This window comes from Mandrillus leucophaeus, unplaced genomic scaffold, assembly GCF_000951045.1.
Source record: "Mandrillus leucophaeus isolate KB7577 unplaced genomic scaffold, Mleu.le_1.0 Scaffold1093, whole genome shotgun sequence".
NCBI classification, from domain to species: Eukaryota; Metazoa; Chordata; class Mammalia; order Primates; family Cercopithecidae; genus Mandrillus; species Mandrillus leucophaeus.
Window position 1 is genome coordinate 505,705 of NW_012099132.1, and position 19,465 is coordinate 525,169.

The following is a 19,465-nucleotide window of genomic DNA, read 5'->3' on the forward strand; positions in this document are numbered from 1 at the left end:
ATGAGAGTGATAACAGGGGAAAAATTAATGTCAGATAAAAAACTAAATTCAGATTTTATGCATGACTAAAAGATGGAAAGTGAAGATGTAGAAGTCTTGAAGAAATATATAGTAATCCCGGGCTGGGCGCCGTGGCTCATGACTGTAATCCCAGCAATTTGGGAGGCCGAGGTGGGTGGATCACCTGAGGTTAGGAGTTCGAGACTAGCCCGGCCAATATGGTGAAACCCTGTCTCTACTAAAAATACAAAAATTAGCTGGGCATGGTGGCATGCGCCTGCAGTCCCAACTACTCAGGAGGCTAAGGCAGGAGAATCACTCGAACCTGGGAGGCAGAGCTTGCAGTGAGTCAAGATCGCTCCACTGCACTCCAGCCTAGGCGACAGTGTGAGACTCTGTCTCAAAAAAAACAAAAGAAAATAAATATATAGTATTCTCATTAGGCAGTAATAGAGCTTTGAAAAGGGTTTTGGCAGTGGAGAGAGAAATTAATACAGCTGATCCTTGAACAACATGGGTTTGAACTGCATGGGTGCACTTAATAAAAATGTGTGAAGGTTTTTTTTTTTTGTCTGAGACAGTATCTCACTCTTTTGCCCAGGCTGGAGTGCAGTGGCATGATCTCAGCTCACTGCAACCTCTGCCTCCTGGGCTCAAGCGATTCTCATGCCTCAGCCACCTGAGTAGTTGGGATTACAGTCATGTACAACCATTCCTGGCTAATTTTTGTATTTTTAGTAGAGACAGGGTTTTGCCATGTTGGCCAGGATGGTCTTGAACTCCTGGCCTCAAGTGATTCCCCTGCCTTGGCCTCCCAAAGTGCTGGAATTACAGGCACGAGCCACTGCGCCTGGTCACTTACATGTGAAGTTTTTTCAGTAAATATATCAGAAAATTCTTTGGAGATTTGCAACAATTTGAAAAAACTCACAGATGAGCTTTACTGCCCAGAAATATTGAAAAAGTTAATAAGGCACTTTTAAAGTTAGGCATGTCATGAGTGCATAAAATATATGTAGGGTCATTGTATCATTTACTACCATAAAATATACACAAATATTTAATAAAAAGTTGAAATTTATCAAAACTTCTACACACAGACACAGACATGGTGCCATTTGCGGTTGAGAGAAATGTAAACAAATGTAAAGATGCAGCACTATATCATAACTTCATAAAATTTACTGTAGTACATACTGTACTACTGTAAAAATTTCACAGCCATTTCTTGTTACTGTTGCAGTAAGCTCAAATGGTGAGCTCAAGTGTTGTGTCTGCCCAAAATACCGTGTGATGACAATCATCTCTGTGAGAGCAGTTCAAATCTCCAGTAAATAGCATGTCAAAGTAAAATTTAATCTCTCTCACTTTTCGCATATTTCTCGTGTTTAGTGCAATACTGTAAACCTTGAATAACACCATAGAACCCTTACGAAATGCCACTAGTGATGCAGGAAGTGCTCCCAAGAAGCAAAGTCATGACAATACAAGAAAAAGTTGAATTGCTTGATATATACTGCAGATTGAGATCTGCAGCTGAGGGTGCCCACCATTTCAAGACAAATGAATCCAGTGTTAAGGACCACTGCAAAAAAAAAAAAAAAAAAAAAAAAAAAAAAGGAAATTCACGAAGGCATTGCTGCAAGTATGCCAGTAGGCACAAACACCTTGCACTTTTTGCAAAATAATACCTTTTGATCTTGTATTGGAAAATGCAGATTTTATGTGGATGTGGGATGGCTATGGTAAGAAAGGCATACCTATAGACTCTAATATGATTCGAGAAAAAGCAAAGTCATTATATGATAACTTAAAGCAAAAGGAAGGTGAAGGATCTAAAGCTGGATAATGTAATGCCTCTAAAAGGTGGTTTGATAATTTTAGAAAGAGGTTTGGCTTAAAAAATGTCAAGATAACAGAAGAAACAGCTTCCAAAAGGCAGCAGATGAGTTCCAAGATGCCATTAAGAAAATCACTGAAGAAAAAGGATATCTGCCTAAACAGGTTTTTAATGCAGGCAGAAGTGCCTTAGTCAAAAACAAAACAAAACAAAACAAAACAAAACAAAACCCACAAAAGACTTTATTAATAAGGAAGAGAAGCAAGCACTAGGATTTAAGGCAGGAAGGGAGAGGCTAACTCTAGTGTTTTGTGCAAATGCAGTCAGGTTTATGATCAGTACTGCCCTTATCTATAAAGCTGCTAATAACTGAGTCTTGAAGGGAAAATATAAACACCAGATGCCAGACTTTTGTACTGAAGGCATCAAAGTGATCTACTTGTCCCTAAGCACAATGCCTCTAATTCAACCACAGAGGGTCATAAGGACCTCTAAGGTGCATTACACATGGTATTCTATGGAGAGAATTGTTAATGCTATGCAAGAGAACCCCAAAAGAGAGAACATCATGCAAGTCTGAGGGATTACAGCATTGAAGATGCCATTGTTATAGAAAAAGCTGTGAAAACCATCAAGCCTGAAATAATAAATTCCTACTGGAGAAAACTGTGTCTAGATGTTGTACCTAACTTCACAGGATTTACAACAAAGTCAATCAAGGAAATCATGAAAGAGATTATGGATATGGCAAAAATGGTGGAGGATTGAATGGTTTCAAGATACAGATTTAAGAAAAATTAAAGAGCTAATAGACACTACACCAGAGGAATTTACAAAAGACAACTTGATGGAGATGACTGCTTCTGAACTAGTACCAGACAATGATGAAGAAGACATAGAAGACGCAGTGCCAAATTGACATTAGACAGTCTGGTAGAAGGGTTCTGATCATACAAGACTGTTTTTGACTTCCTTTACAACAATGGACTTAGAAAACTCCCTTAGGAAGACAGTTTAGAGGACAAAGAGAATTGTGCTATAATTAAGGTAGTTGATAAGAGAGGAAGAAATATATTTCTTAAAGAGACATTGAAAGATCAAACTGAAGGCAAAGAGAGTCACATCTTAGGAATAATAAAAGTTGAGGACAGGCTAGGTGACAGTATTGAATTAAATAAAATTTAAGAGGACATGGACTAGCACAAGACCCTTGGGATTTGGCTAATAAGAAGCTGTCAAATATATCTTGGTAATTATCTTAAGATGAGTAGTTTGAATAGATTGCAATATTGAAGAAATAATTTCATATGTAATAATTTCATATGGAATAAAAAAGATACCCCTATATTCCTCCCCACACCTTTCTAAGACAGATAAATTAAAAATATTAATGATGTGTAGAATACAAAATCCTGCTACCTGCTCTCATCATATGTCCTGAAAGTAGAGGAAGATGTTATCTAAAGAATGTTTAAAAAACTATTCTGTAAGAGATTAAGGTGTCATAAGTTGAATTTTATGTCATGAAAAGTACACTGCCTATCCATGTAGTCTAGGTTCTAAGGGAAAAGAAAAAACATTAGGTAAAAGGAGAAAAGAATGTTCAGTTAGAAGGAATGATAGACTCAGAATGCAAGGAAAGTAAGTGCTCAAACTAAGAATGGAAAACATAATTGGATATGAAAATAAAACAGTAAGATTTTTCCCTATAAAAGAAGTGTAGGATTTACTCAGAATACTGTATCAATCAATCCTCATCCTTACACAGGAATGAATGAATATCTCAAATTACCTTTTACTTACACTTTCCCCTTACTTAAGTATTTTGGCTAGGAAGGGCTTATGGCAAATGTAAATATCAAAACAGCCCAGAGGCTCAGGGTCAGATAATCCATGTTAAACTAAAAAGTAGATTTAAAAGATATAATTAAAAATGAAATTATAACAAATGAATTTATGCTATATTTCACATTATACTTTAAGAGGATACATTAACCTGTTAATGGATTAACTCAAGGGTCATAAAACTATGGACAGCAGGTCAAATCTGGCTCATCACCTGTTTTATAGATTAAGTTTTACTGGAACACAGCCTTACTCATTGTTTCTGTTATGTCTATGGCTACTTTCATGCTACAATGGCAGAGCTGGGTAGTTTTGATAGCAACTATGTATTTAAGCCTGTAAAACTGAAAACATTTACTATTGGGCCCTTTTGTGACCCCTGGTTTAACCTTTCTAGGCTGGAAAGAAATTTTGAGGCTGAGAACTTCTGATATACTATGAAAGGAAACCTTAATAAGGTGCTTTAAGAGCATAGGGTGAACATATTCTTGCTATGGACTGAATGTTTGTGTCCCAGCCACATTCATATGTTAAAGCCCAGTCCCCAGTGTGATGGCATTTGGAGGCGGGATCTTTGGGAGGTAATTAGGTCATGAGGGTGAGCTCTCATGAATGGGATTACTGCCCTTGTAAGACGAGACAGGAAAGAGCTTGCTTCTGCTCTCTCTGCTTTTCACCTTGCAGAAATGAGAAGACAGACATCAGCAAACCAGAAAGTCAGTCCTTAACAGATAATAGACCTCCCAGCACCTCAGTGTTGGACTTTCCAAACTTTTTGTCTCCAAAACTTTGAGAAATAAATGTTTGTTGCATAAGCTACCCAGTCTATGATATAGCTGTTATAGCAGCCTGAACTAAGACAACTTTATAATGTGGGAATAATTTATTACCAGACTTAAATATATTGGATTCACTTTAATTAAATGAAAGTACAAATCAGAAATAACAAGTTTAATAGAAACCTTGAGAGAAAGAAGCTATAAAACACTAGTGCTTTTGAGACTAAAAGAACAAGATTAACTACACATATGTTTAGATATTTAGGAAGATAAGTATTTGTGCACTTGCTACCATGGTTAAGTTAAATCTGTATTTATTCTGTGTTTTACTGTTAGTTGAAAAAAAATGGTGAGGGGACATCCTTGCCTTGTTGCTGACTAATAGTATTTATTCATCTCAAAATAGAAAAGTGATACCTTTGAGTCACAAATGTTCACATAAGAATTTTTAGAAATGCACATTATAGTACTTATAACTTAACCTGATATCCTAGAGAAGATCTATTGATATTTCCCTCATTTATTCCTTTTACTTGTTTCCAAAACAAGATAATTTAACTTAGGTCCTGCCAGTTTCAATAAAAAGTACAACTGAATTTTGCCATATTTAAAGGAAATAGCCAATGACAATTCTAAAGTAACAGTTAAAGTTACAAGAAAATTATGGGCTCAGGTCATGAAGACAGCTGAAAGTTATCTTGAGGGTAAGGTCTTATTAATTGTATTTATAGCACTGCAAAATTATTCTTCAATTGTCATGCTCAATGGACGTTTGATGAACTACTGAGGATGAGCTCTTACTTAAGGCTTGTCATATGGTAGAACCCATATGTTATTTCTATGTGAAGGGCAACTTATTTATGTGATTTATACAGTTAACTAATGGCCCATAATACATGAAGATTCTGCCATATTTGACAGTATGTAGCAATATGTAACAGAAATGGCAATAATAACTTAAATCCTTAAGTAAAGTTTTATTTTAGCTGTGTTTTTTTTTTTTTGAGACAGAGTTTTGCTCTGTCACCCAGGATGGAGTGCAGTGGCATGATATTGGTTCACTGAAACCTCTGCCTCCTGGGTTCAAGTGATTCTCATGCCTCAGCCTCCCGGGTTGCTGGTATTACAGGCATGCACCAGCACGCCGAGCTAATTTTTTTTTGTATTTTTAGTAGATGCAGGGTTTCACTGCATTGGTCAGGCTGGTCTCGAACTCCTGGCCTCAAGTGATCTGCCCACCTTGGCGTCCCACAGTGCCGAGATTACAGGCATGGGCCACTGTGCCTAGCCTATTTTAGCTATAGTTGTAATATCATCCTCCAATTAAACAGATACATTTTTTTTTTCAGATTAGAAGGATAAACACAATGATCTGATTTTTTATTTCCGTTCCTTAATTTTAAGAAACTTACTTAAGGAGCAGCATTCAAAAATGAGAAAAAAAACTTACCAAAAGTCAATATAGGAAGTGAAAATAAAGGGAACTGAGGTAATCTCTAGCTCATATAAGCATTATATGAATAAGACAAAATTGACAGTATGGAACAGAAGAGATATCCTATAAATATTTTTTAAGTAAAAATTATTTGACCAAACTTTAAAGTTGAATGAGGAGGCCTTTAAATAAACCTTGGTTTAAATTTCCAGGATGACATGAAGAACTCTTCCTTAAAGGTTTACAAGAAGAAATAGGCAGCTACTTTCACATTGCAATGAAGAGCTACTACAGTTTGGGTTAGGAATATCTCACTGCAGAAAGAATTTATTCTGCAAAGATAAAGTGTTCTGCAATGTACAAATACTTTTAAATTTGTTATTATTTTGAAGTTTAAATATAAACAAAAAATACAACGCTCTTTAATAACACTGGTTCTTGAATGATATACCCAAGGTCTAAAGTACTTAAGAAAGAATGGCAAAGAAAATGTATGGAATGGAATTTTATCTCAATGTATTTTATCTGATTTAGTTGTACAAAAAGAAACTAACTGAAATTGATAGAATTCTATTTAAAGTCTGCATAATGAAAAAGAAAGCAGAAAATTACTGCAAAAAATACACTAAACATTCTTACAAAGTGAACCATTGAGACGTAATTATTTCCAGGTTATATGATACATTTGAGGTAAAAGTTATTGTACAATTTATTTTAAAAAATGGATAAGATCAAGGGGAAATGTGATCTATTTTCTCTCTTTAGAAGCTTTTGGAATTTTTCTATTATTCCTACCACTCTGAATTTTTTTCTGTTATTCCTGCCATTCTGAAATAACTGGCCTTAGTGTGAGTCTTTTGCAGTAATCGTGGCAAGTAGTTGGTAGGCCCTTTCAATTTAGAGGCTCTTGTCCTTAAGTTTCTTGTATTAATTTATTGATAATTTCCTCCAAATGATTTTCTCTATTCCTCTTTCTCCAATTTAAAAAACATTGGACTTCTTGGATTAATCTAATTTTATCTTTTCTCTATTATTATTCACCTCAGTCTTTTTTGATGCTACTTTCTGAAAACTTTTGCCTTTAATATTTAACTCATACATAATTTATTTCAGTTATCACATTAGTGAAAAAACTAGTGACATTTTAGAATAAGGTGTATAGTTTAGAGGACTGTACTGATGTTCATTTCCTGTGCCAGTGCCCTCTAGCCAAAGGATGAAGTAGGTGAAGGATATACAGAAACTCTATTATTTCTATAACTTCTCAGTAAATCTGAAATTATTTCAAAATGCAAGGCTAAACAAATTAAAAGGACAGATGTTTGAGAGAAAAAGTATCAGGCTGTCTATGCATGTACCACTTCTCATTAGTTTTTGCCTATTCCGGAGAGGATATTAATTGTAGTTTCTTTGACATTTTCTTCTGCTCCCTGCATTGTATGTTTCTTATGAATTTCTTTTTTTCTGTTTATTTTGTTCTCTCACTCTAGAGGTTTTCTTCTAACGGACTGCATGTTCATAGCTAAGAGGGACGCACTAAAATCCTAATGGGAAGTTCTTTGTGCATGGTTTGTCAGGGATCTTCACTGCGAGGATTTAAGAGACCAGCTAACTTTTTCTCCATGGTAGAAAGCATGCTTGGATTAGAATCCTAGATCTGCCCCTTACTCAACTATGTTACTGTGGGCAAGTTACTTTTTAAGCTTAAAGTGATCAAAGTTAACACTGCCAGTAATTAGACATATTGGCATCTCATATCCCCTGATATGACACACTGATAAGGGCATATCACCTCTGTGATATTATTGTCCCAAATTCATAACCTTTATCTAATTAAGAGAAAACATAGGCCAAACTCAAAGTGAAGAGTGTTCTACAAAATAATCAGTTTTTTAAAAAAGAATCAAGGTCATGAAAGACAATAAAAGACTATGCAAATGCCACAGATTGGTAGAGAATAAGGAGACATGACAAATTAATGTAGGATCTTAGATTAGATCCTAGAACAGAAAAAGAACATAAGTGAAAAAAATGGTGAAGTTTGTACTTTACTTAATAGGTCTGTAGTTTACTTAATAGTACTTTATGAATGCTAATTTCTTGGTTTTGCTAATTGTTTCGATTATGTAAGCTGTTAAAATTAGAAGTTGAGTGAAGAGATACACGAACTCTATGTATTATTTTTACAACCTTTCTGTAAGTGTAAAATTATTTTAAAGTAAAATGTTAAAAAACAGGTTAAAAGGCCAAGGACATTTGATGAGATGGGATGATGGGGGAAAGATAACTGCCAGGATATCTATGCATGGGTTGCCTCTCATTAATTTTGCTTGAGGCATGATGAATTCTTTTTTGATTTGTAAATTCAAGTCACAGTGTTTTTGTTTTTGTTTTGCTGTTAAAATTTCTGCACATTCTTTTCGTTTCATTTATTCTGTATTCTTTTCTTGAGAATTACTATTTTTTGGTTGGACCTGTCTCTCTGCTCTCTCTATTCTAGCATTTTATCTCATCATTTCATCTTTCATGTTATTGTCTTTTACATTCTGGAAGAATTAAAAATATCCTTCTCTATCAAGGGTTTCATTTTCTTATGTGACTACTGGCCCATTATGACAAAGGCAAATATGATTCTTTCCATCATGTCAATAGTTTTTGGACAGTATTTTCTTACACTAGCCAGCAACCATTTCATTTTTCCTATTTTTCAGTTTGCAATTGTTTTTAAAAGATCTATTACTGAGAATATGGGATATATCTTAAAAATTATATTTAATTTCCTCTCATACATATGTTCTTATACATATATACATATTTATACTATTCATCCTTGCCTTCAATGTAGTGCCATATTCAATTTTTTTTTTCACAGAATCCATATAATATAAATATATACTTTTCTGTTTACTCATCCTTGAATGGGGATCTACCTATGACAATTAGAACTGGTGTCACAAACACTTGATTCTCCTTACTGTGCTATGTCCCCTCTTTTAGATTTACATCAAAAAAGAGGCTTGGTGGACACAGAACCTACACAATTTGTAATGTCTAAGTGGATGAGCATTTATTGCTCCTCCTGCTTCGTTCTTTATGAGTAAAAAACTTATTCTAGAGAATCTGAGGCTGTCTATTGTTTGACTATGTATAGCATACATGAAAATTTATACCCTCCTTATATATTCAGAGCTACAAAGCACCAGTTTTTCCTGCCTCTGCTCTCTAGATTACATTGCTTTATACTTGTCCTTCCTAGGTTTTTCAGAATACAACACAATTTTAGTCTCTAAATTGATTTATAAGAAGTATTAATGATACTCAAATGAGGAAATGGTTGGGAAAAAGATACTGGTAGTGGAATCTTTTTGTGAAGTAGAGATAGTTGCTAATTTTTAGGTAGGTGCATGCTCCGGGCCTCTGAACTAGAAGCAGATAGCGGTAGTAGTTCAGATCCCTCTCCAATTTATTTCTGAATCACACTTTGTAGACCACTACTTGTGTTTTTCATTTAAGTCCAATCAGTCCTTTAACTAGAAGAAATTCCTTATAGCCTGGGCAAGTGGTTAAATATGATCCTTAATAGCTGTATGTTTTCATCGATTGTTAGTAGACATGGGAGTTAAATAAAATACACATTGAATTTAATCCATATGAGAACAATTTTATTAGATACTTATATTAATGCAAAAATGTAAAAACACTGTAAGAAAACCGAAACACTTTAGAATTCTCCACTCATACCCTTCATACCTTGGGATTTGATATTTATCTTAGAAATATAATAGTTCATATACCCAGAAATACAGATTTCCCTTTTGTTCCTTCCTACTCTAATTCAGTGGGATAATTTTGACGTTATGTGGTTTTGCTTTTTTTGACTTTAAAACTTAATTCTCTTTTTTTTCTTTTTCAAAATTACAGATGGGGTCTCGCCATATTGCCAGGCTGGCCTCAAACTCCTGGCTCAAGTGATCCTCCCGCCTTGGCCTCCCAAAGTGCTGGGGTTCAGGTGTGAGTTACCACACGTGGCCTAAAACTTGTTTCTGTGTGAGATGTTACTGCTGAATTAGGGAATGATGGCCCTAATTAGTATCATATTTATCTAGTTACCTCTATATTGGTCTGTTTTGTATTTACTCGTTTTTGTATTTGATTTGACAGAGTATGTAGGCTGTGGCTTACAGTCAATGAGTAATTTCTGGTAAACAGTACTTCATAGCAGTTAGACTTGTGCTTTGAACTCTGCATAAGGTTTCTATTTTATGGAATAGATTTGTTGCTTCAAGATAGTTTTGACATCTGAAATTGCTACTTTGGGATATCCTCAATTAACATTCATAAAGTTGTAATCATTAGAGTTTTAAAAATGAGTTTTACACTTATAAAAACAACAACTCTTCCAAAGAATATTTCCACCTTTCTATTTTAAAAGTCACCAAGATTTTTGGTACTAGAGAAAATTTGCATTGGAAGTAAAAAAAGGCTAATGTTTCAAATGTCATTCACTAATATTTTAATATTAGTAATATGTTCTAGAAAAAGATTGTTTTGTAATGTAGAACAACATTTGTATATTAAGATTTCCATGTTATAATACAAATGCACTATAAATAAAAATAGATAATTTGCCACATAGTAATACATGCATATTAAAGCATTTCTACAGCATTATACAGTTCTAGAAAACTACAGAAGTGGTTTTGGAGTTTCTGTCTCTGAGTGGGGCATCATTTTGTATTGAGGGTCACTAAATCACCTAAAGAAAAATATTGAGTATAAAATGCATAGAACATTTAACCTTAAAAAGTAAAAATGAGAAACACAAAATTCTACATAATTGTCTTGTGTTTCAGTTTTGACTTTGGAAGTCTATTTTTTTTGTCTCTAACAAAAGAGGAATTGGTAATTATTATTATTTTTTAATTTTAGAGATCTACATGGTCCCACTCTGTTGCCCAGACTAGAATGCAATGGCGTGATCATAGCTCACTGTAACCTTGAAACTTTGGGCTCAAGTGATCAGCCTGCCTCAGCCTCCTGAGTAGTTAGCACTATAGGGGTGCACCACCATGCCCGGCTAGTTTTTAAAATTTTTATTTTGTAGAGGCAGGGTCTCACTATGGTCTCAAACTCCTGGCTTCAAGCAATCCTCCTACCTTGGCCTCCCAAAGTGCTGGGATTACAGGCATGACCCACCACACTTGGCCAGAATTGGTAATCTTTATATGACTATATTGAAGAGTAAGATACCAGTTTCTCCGTACAATTTCTGATGTTACCTAATCACAGATCTAAGAAAATTTAGAGAAATATATACTCTTAAGCTAGAAGAATTAAATTTTAAGAACGTTTAACATTAACATCCTTTGGAAATTTCTCCTATACAAATACCACCCACCACTCCGTCCTCTATTCAAATTATTCAGTTTGTATAATTGTATAAATTATACAATTTCCATCACTTGTGATACAGCTCTCTCTCAGTAACTGAAAATAACTATCACTTACATAATATGGCACAGCAATATCAGCCATTTCTGCAGAAGTATATTTGGAGTAAATGTTAATGACAGAAGAAGTTTGTTTTAGATATTCTAACAATACTAAAAATGAAGCCTCTATAAGTAATGTTTAGTAACACTATAGGTTTTGACAATATGTCAAAATTATTGTTTTATTTCATGTTTGGTGTATAGTGGTAAAGTCAATGAAGTGAGTGGTAATGGCGGTGAGTGGTAATGGGGTGAAGGGACACGAGAAGATCGGGAGGTTCCTTAAAGTAGACTGTCTTGGTATTGAGTTCAACACATAGGATGGGCCAGAACATAAATATGAGTGTGAAATAGCTAATATCCATTATTTTAATGCAAAGACTATGCCTATCTTCCTCACCAAAGTACACTGCATACAGAATTCATATTACCATCTCAACAGTTGCTCTTTACTGCAGATAAAGTTCATTTCCTTAAAGGGATGATGCAAGAGTTTCACTAAGAAACTTGTTCATGAGGGAATACGAAGAATTCCCTGCTACATAGTAGATAGTCAAAATATATTGAGGATACACATGGGTATAACTAGATTATCATTCTTTGGCCTGAATCTGACTAAGAAGGCATGAATATGATTCCCAGACTGGAAGAGGAGATCATTAATTGTTTTCATCTCCCCATAAATGTCACATGTCATCAACATAGATAATAAAAATCAGAGTACTGTATATTAAATATCTAGAATAGGCAAATTCATATAGATAGAATATAGATTACAGGTTACCAGGGACTAGGGGTTGGGAAGAAGCACGAAGGAGGAGTTTTTGCTTAATGGGTGCAGAGTTTCAACCTGGGGTGAGGAAAAGGTTTGGAAACAATGGTGATAGTTGCATAGCATTGTGAAAGTAATTAATGCCACTGAATTGCACACTTAACAATGGTTGAAATAGAAAAATTTTAAGTTGCATATGTTACCACAACAAATAAAAAAATGACCATTATAGTTAATTTAGAATTATATTTCCTTCACATGAAAGAATTTGCTAATTCTGTACTTCTGATCACAAATATGACGTAAATATCCAAAGTTGTTCCTTTCTAGAAGAGAAAGTTGGAAAACTTGAAATACAATGGAAGAAATACAGAGCAAAAAGTCAAAACAAACTTCTTACTTTAATTGGTTCAGGCTGCATCACAGGCGCAGGCATACTGATGGCACTTGGAGCATAAACCTGGTGATATGTTGTTTGAACTCCATGATCAGAATAAGGCTATTATAAAAAAAGAGAGAAAAAATATCACCTTTCATTTATTAATTCAAAATATTTACTCAGCATTTACAATATACTAATCATCTAGCTATACAATGTAGAAACAGTTAAAAACACATTCCCTTATGTTTAATTTTATAATCTGATGAGTTAATATAATGAATTAGCTTATAATCTGATGAGGGAAATAGTACTCAGAATGATCATAAGTTCTATAGACACATATAGGGATACAATAGGCAAGGGAAGAGATTATGTAAATGCAGTTACAGCTTGTCCAGCAGATGGTGGTACCATTCACTGGAATATAGAATACAAGGAAAGCTCAATACTCATGTAATTGTGTGTGAGGGGTTGGAGAGAAGGAGTTAGGTTTGTGATATACAAAATTTGTGGTATTTGTAGGAATTCTAGTAGAGGTATACTGTTGATAGATGTGGCTCTAGACCAGCACTGTCAAATAGAAATATAGTGTGAGCTACATATGTTATTTAAAATTTTCCCATTGTCATGTTAGAAAAGTAAAAAAAAAAGGTTGAATTAATTTTTAATAATGTCTTTTATTTAAACTAATACATATTAAATATTATCATATAAAAGTACGATCAATTTAAACATTAGCAAGATGTTTTACATTCTTTCTTCATGCTGTGTCTTGAAAACCCAGTATGTATTTTACACTTAGGGGACATCTCAATTCTGTCTTACCACATTTCAAGTGCTCAACTGCCACATGTGGCTAGTGGCTATTGTAGTGGATAGTGCAGTCTAAAACTCAGGAGAGAGACTGGGGCTAGATATATGGCTATGGATGATAACATCAGAGTGAGTATATGTGGTGAAAGAATGGAGAACCAAATATGAAATCTGCTTAAAAAGGAAAACAAAAGGAGGTAAAAGCATTGCCAGAAGAGAGTAGTATTATGGAAACCAAGGGTAGGAAGAGTTTTAGAGAGTAGGTACAATGTCTCTGGGACGTCAAATAAGATTAAAAAGAAAGGAAAGTTTGTGTCGGTTAGAAAGTCATTGAGGACCTTTACCCAATGCAGCCTCAGCAGAAAGGTAATGAAGTAGACTTCAGCAGGTGAGGAGTGAATGGGTAGTGAAGTAGCAGAAATTCTGAATGTAAACTACTTTTTCTAGAAGCTTGGCTTTGAAAGGTAGCAGAAAATTAGGGAATTGGTGGGAGTGTGTGTCACAGGATAATATTGCCTCTTACAAGGTGCTGGGCACTATACAAAGAACCTTGTATACCATATCTCTAGTCTTTACATCAATCTTGCAAAATAGTTTTTCCTGATGTCCTCATTTTACAAATAAGGAAATTATGAAAGCAGGACTATGAAGGGTTAAGTAATTCCTCAAAGTAACACAGTTAGTAAGTGGTGAAGCTGTAAACCAATGGAGAGAAGAAGACTTCAAATACAAGAGAGAAAAAGAACAGTAGATGGAATGAGGTCCCTGAGGAGGAGGGAACTGATAGCATCTAGACTGCAAGAGGTAGAAATAACCTTGGACAAGACTGAATGTCACTAAATAAATATAAGAAGCTAAGGATGAGTTAGGATACAGGTAAGTTTGTGTTTCAGGGGTTGGAGCCTGAGTTGGTTTTCACAAATTGGTTCTTTCTTACTCTGCAAAACAGAAGGCAAAGCTATATTCTCAGAATGACATGGGCAGGTGGTGGAGTGGGTGCAATCTGGTAGTACTGAGGACTCGGCAAAAGTTTAAAATAATCATTGAAATAAGTGAGTGAAGATGGTAACTTTTTTTTTTTTAAAAAAGGAAATCTGACTATAACACTCACAAGAAAAGTCCTGAAGTTCTTAATTTTAGGGAAAAAAACACTTCAACTGTAAACCATCCCACTCTATTCATTAAGTTATATATTAGTCAGACTATACCCGCTACTAGAAACAATACCAAAACAAAAACATGCAAATATTTTGTATGGAAATACCACACAAAGTACAAGTTATAAGGTAATGATGAGCAATATTTTCAGAAAAGCTTTATTAGATTCCATTAAATAGTGCATATATTCTTATGGTAAGTATCTGATATCAGGAATTAAAAATATGATCTAATGCCAAAAGAGATTCTGACAAAAAATCAAATGTAAAACCATTCTTATCTCACTACCTGTCCTTGCAAACCAGAAAACAACAAAAAGAACAAAATATAGATTTTTTTAAATGCCATCATCAATTAAAGAAGAAAATGCCTATGACTCCCAAACTATACACAATGTAGAATGTCTGCCAAGTGCTGTGCAAGTTGGAGCAACATAAGGGAGGATTCTGAAGCCTCCTCAGGCTTCAGAAAGGATAAAGATTTCCCTAGAGGTCGATGTTCTGGAAGACCTCCTCAGAGATACTTTAGAGTCTTGAGTGCAGAAGTATGTACTGGTCAGGGTGAGGTAGAAGCACAAAATATCTCCACAGAGACCCTATTAATAATTAGGATAATAATTAAAATAATTAATAATCCTGACTTAATAACAGGGGAGGCAGAACTGATGGATACATCAGGTTTCTACAATTTTTCTTGTCTACTACCTAGCCTGAGGAATACTACTGCTGGAGGTGAAGCAGGGGGAAAGTGGCAAAGGAAGTAGCAATTGCCACATCCCAATACAGAACCCCTGTGATAAAAAGGGCTTTACAAGGAACAAAAATGATCTCTGGCAAGGATGTGGAGGAAAGGGAATCCTTGTACACTGCTGGTGGGAATGTAAATTAGTATGGCCATTTTGGAAAATAGTAGGGTGGTTTCTCAGAAAATTAAAAATACTATCATGTGATCTAGAAATTCCACTACTGTGTATACACATCCAAAGGAAATGAAGTGAGTATGTTAAAGAGATATCTGCATTTCCATGTTCACTCCAGCATTATTTATAATAGTCAAGATATGGAACCAACCTTAGGCTCCATCAATCGGTGAATGGATAAAGAAAATGTAGTACCTATATACACAATGGAATACTGTTCAGTCTTAACAAAGAAGGAGATCCTGTCATTTATGACAACATGGATGAACCTGGAGGACATTATGCTAAGTGAAATAAGCCAAGCACAGAAAGACAAATACTACATGATTTCATTTATATGTAGAATGTGAAAAAGTTGAACTCATAGAAGCAGAGAGAAGAATGGTGGTTGCCAGGGGCTGGGGATGGGGAGTGAGATGGGAGATGTTGGTTAAAGGGTACAGAGTTTCAGTTCTAAAGGAAGAATATGCCCTGGAGATCTACTGTATAGCCTGACTATAGTTGATAATAACGCATTATATACTTGAAAATTGCTAAGACTTAAGGTACCTTCAACGTTCTCACCGCAAACAAAAAAAAGGATAACCATGTGAGGTGATGGATGAGCTTGATTGGGGTAATCATTTCACAATATGTACATATATCCAACCATCATGTTATACACTGTAAATGTATACCATTTTTCATTATTTACAATTTAGTAAAGTTGAGGAAAAAAAGAAAAAAGCAACCATAAAAAAATAGGTGGGGCAGGCCGGGGTGCAGTGGCTCATGCCCGTAATCCCAGCACTTTGGGAGGCTGAGGTGGGTGAATCATGAGGTCAGGAGATGGAGATCATCCTGGCTAACATGATGAAACCCCATCTCTACTAAAAATACAAAAAATTAGCTGGACTTGGTGGCACATGCCTGTAGTCCCAGCTACTTGGGAGGCTGAGGCAGGGGAATCACTTGAACCCAGGGGGCAGAGATTGCAGTGAGCTGAGATCGTGCCACTGCACTCCAGCCTGGGTGACAGAGTGAGAGTCCATCTCAAAACAAAACAAACAAACAAAAATGGGGGGGCATGAAACAAACAATAAAGAAATCCTAGTAAAAGTATTGATAGTAAATATTAAGATCCAACTGTGGAAATTATTGTTTCAGAACAAAATTATGTATTACAAAAGTAATAAAACAATGGACTTAAATTGGGAGGTAAATGCTAATTTCATAATCTTTCATGACACTGATTTAAGACATACTATGCCCATGGTACTGGTACCAAAACAGACACAGATCAATGGAACAGGATAGAGAACTCAAATAAGACCACACATATCTACAACCATCTGATCTTCAACAAACCTGATAAAATAAAAGCAATGGGAAAAGAATTCCCTGTTTAATAAATGGTGCTGGGGAGGTCCAGGGCAAGATGGCCAAATAGGAACAACTGTGGTCTGCAGCTTCCAGTGAGACCAATGCAGAAGGTGGGTGATTTCTGCATTTCCAACTGAGGTACCCAGCTCATCTCACTGGGACTGGTTAGACAGTGGGTGCAGCCCATGGAGGGTGAGCAGAAACAGGGTGGGGTGCTGCCTCACCGAGGAAGCACAAGGGGTCAGGGAACTCCCTTCCTCAGCCAAGGGAAGCCATGAGGGACGGTGATATCTGACCCAGATACTATACTTTTCCCATGGCTTTTGCACCCGCAGACCAGGAGATCCCCTTGGGTGCCTACACCACCAGGGCCCCGGGTTTCAAGCACAGAACTGGGCGACCATTTGGGCAGACACTGAGCTAGCTACAGGGTGTTTTTTGGTTCGTACCCTAGTGGTGCCTGAAACCCCAGAGAGGCAGAACTGTTCATCCCCTGGAAAGGGAGCTGAAGTCAGGAGCCAAGTGGTCTTGCTCAGCAGATCCCACTTCCATAGAGCCCAGCAAGCTGAGACCCACTGGCTTGAAATTCTTGCTGCCAGCACAGCAGACTGAGTCAACCTGGGACACTCGAGCTTGGTGTGGGGGACAGGTATCCACCATTACTGAGGCTTGAGTAGGCGGTTTTCCACTCACAGTGTAAATAAAGCCACCAGGAAGTTTGGACTAGGCGGAACCCACCTCAGCACCACAAAGCCACTGTAGCCAGATTGCCTCTCTAGATTCCTCCTCTCTGGGCAGGGCATCTCTGAAAGAAAGGCAGCAGCCCCAGTCAGGGGCTTATAGGTAAAACTCCCATCTCCCTGGGACAAAACACCTGGGGGAAATGGCATCTGTGAGTGCAGCTTCAGCAGACTTAAATGTTCCTGCCTGCCAGCTCTGAAGAGAGCAATGGATCTCCCAGCACAGTGCTCGAGCTTTGCTAAGGGACAGAATGCCTCCTCAAGTGAGTCCCTGACACCTGTGCCTCCTGACTGGGAGACACCTCCCAGCAGGGGTTGACAGACACTTCATACAGGAGAGCGCCAGTTGGCATCTGGTGGGTGTCCCTCTGGGATGAAGCTTCCAGAGGAAGGAGCAGGCTGCAATCTCTGCTGTTCTGCAACTTCTGCTGGTGGTACCCAGGCAAAGAGGGTCTGGGGTGGGCCTCTAACAAAATCCAGAAGACCTGCAGCAGAGGGGCCTGACTCTTAAAGGGAAAACTAACAAACAGAAAGCAATAACACCAACATCAACAAAAACGACGTCCATGCAAAAACCCCATCCGAAGGTCATCAGCATCAAAGATCAAAGGTAGATAAATCCACAAAGATGAGGAAAAACCAGCACAAAAAGGCTGAAAATTCCAAAAACCAGAATGCCTCTTCCCCTTCAAAGGATCACAACTCCTCGCCAGCAAGGGAACAAAACTGGACGGAGAATGAGTTTGATGAATTGACAGAAGTAGGCTTCAGAGGGGGTTAATAAACTCTTCTGAGCTAAAGGAGCATGTTCTAACCCAGTGCAAAGAGGCTAAGAACCTTGATAAAAGGCTACAGGAACTGCAAACTAGAATAACCAGCTTAGAGAAGAACATAAGTGATATGATGGAACTGAAAAACACAGCATGAGAACTTTGTGAAGCATACACAAGTATCAATAGCCGATTTGATCAAGCAGAAGAAAGGATATCAGAGATGAAAGATCGGCTTAATTAAATAAAGTGTGAAGACAATATTACAGAAAAAAGAATGAAAAGGAATGAACAAAGCCTCTGAGAAATATGGGACTATGTGAAAACACCAAACCTACATTTGATTGGTGTACCAAAAAGTGATGCAGGGAATGGAACCAAGTTGGAAATTATCCAACTTGGATATTACCCAGGAGAACTTCCTCAACCTAGCAAGACAGGCCAACATTCAGAAAATACAGAGACCACCACAAAGATACTCCTTGAGAAGAGCAATCTGAAGACACATAATCGTCAGATTCACCAAGGTTGAAATGAAGGAAAAAATGTTAAGAGCAGCTAGACAGAAAGGTCAGGTTATCCACAAAGGGAAGCCCACCAAACTAACAGCAGATCTCTCTGCAGAAACCCTACAAGCCAGAAGAGAGTAGGGGCCAATATTCAACATTCTTAAAGAAAAGAACTTTCAACCCAGATTTTCATATCCAGCCAAACTAAGCTTCATAAGTGAAGGGGAAATAAAATCCTTTACAGACAAGCAAATGCTGAGAGGCTTTGTCACCACCAGGCCTGCCTTCTAAGAGCTCCTGAAGGAAGCACTAAATATGGAAAGGAAAAACAAGTACCAGTGACTACAAAAACATACCAAAATGAAAAAACCATCAACACTATGAAGAAACTGCATCAACTAATGTGCAAAATAACCAGCTAGATTCATAATGACAGGATCAAATTCACACATAACAATATTAACTTTAAATTTACATGGCCTAAATGCCCCAATTAAAAGACATAGACTGGCAAATTGGATAAAGAGTCAAGACCCATTGGTGTGTTGTATTCAGGAGACCCATCTCATGTGCAAAGACACACATAGGCTCAAAATAAAGGGATGGAGGAATATTTACCAAGCAAATGGAAAGGAAAAAAAAAAAAAAA

At 36.6% G+C, this 19,465-nt stretch overlaps 1 protein-coding gene across 5 annotated transcripts in view; it reads right to left on the reverse strand.

The window, feature by feature from the left end:
• Nucleotides 1-19,465, reverse strand: part of BOLL (boule-like RNA-binding protein) — a 61,825-nt gene that overhangs the window by 3,656 nt on the left and 38,704 nt on the right. For 4 of the 5 annotated variants that reach the window (XM_011989172.1, XM_011989156.1, XM_011989180.1 and 1 more), the window contains one exon: nt 12,564-12,662. In XM_011989172.1, coding sequence (XP_011844562.1) covers nt 12,564-12,662 — 99 coding nt within the window. Of the gene's footprint in view, nt 1-12,556; nt 12,663-19,465 lie in introns of all 5 variants that reach the window. The other variant, XM_011989153.1, reaches the window with a different exon arrangement.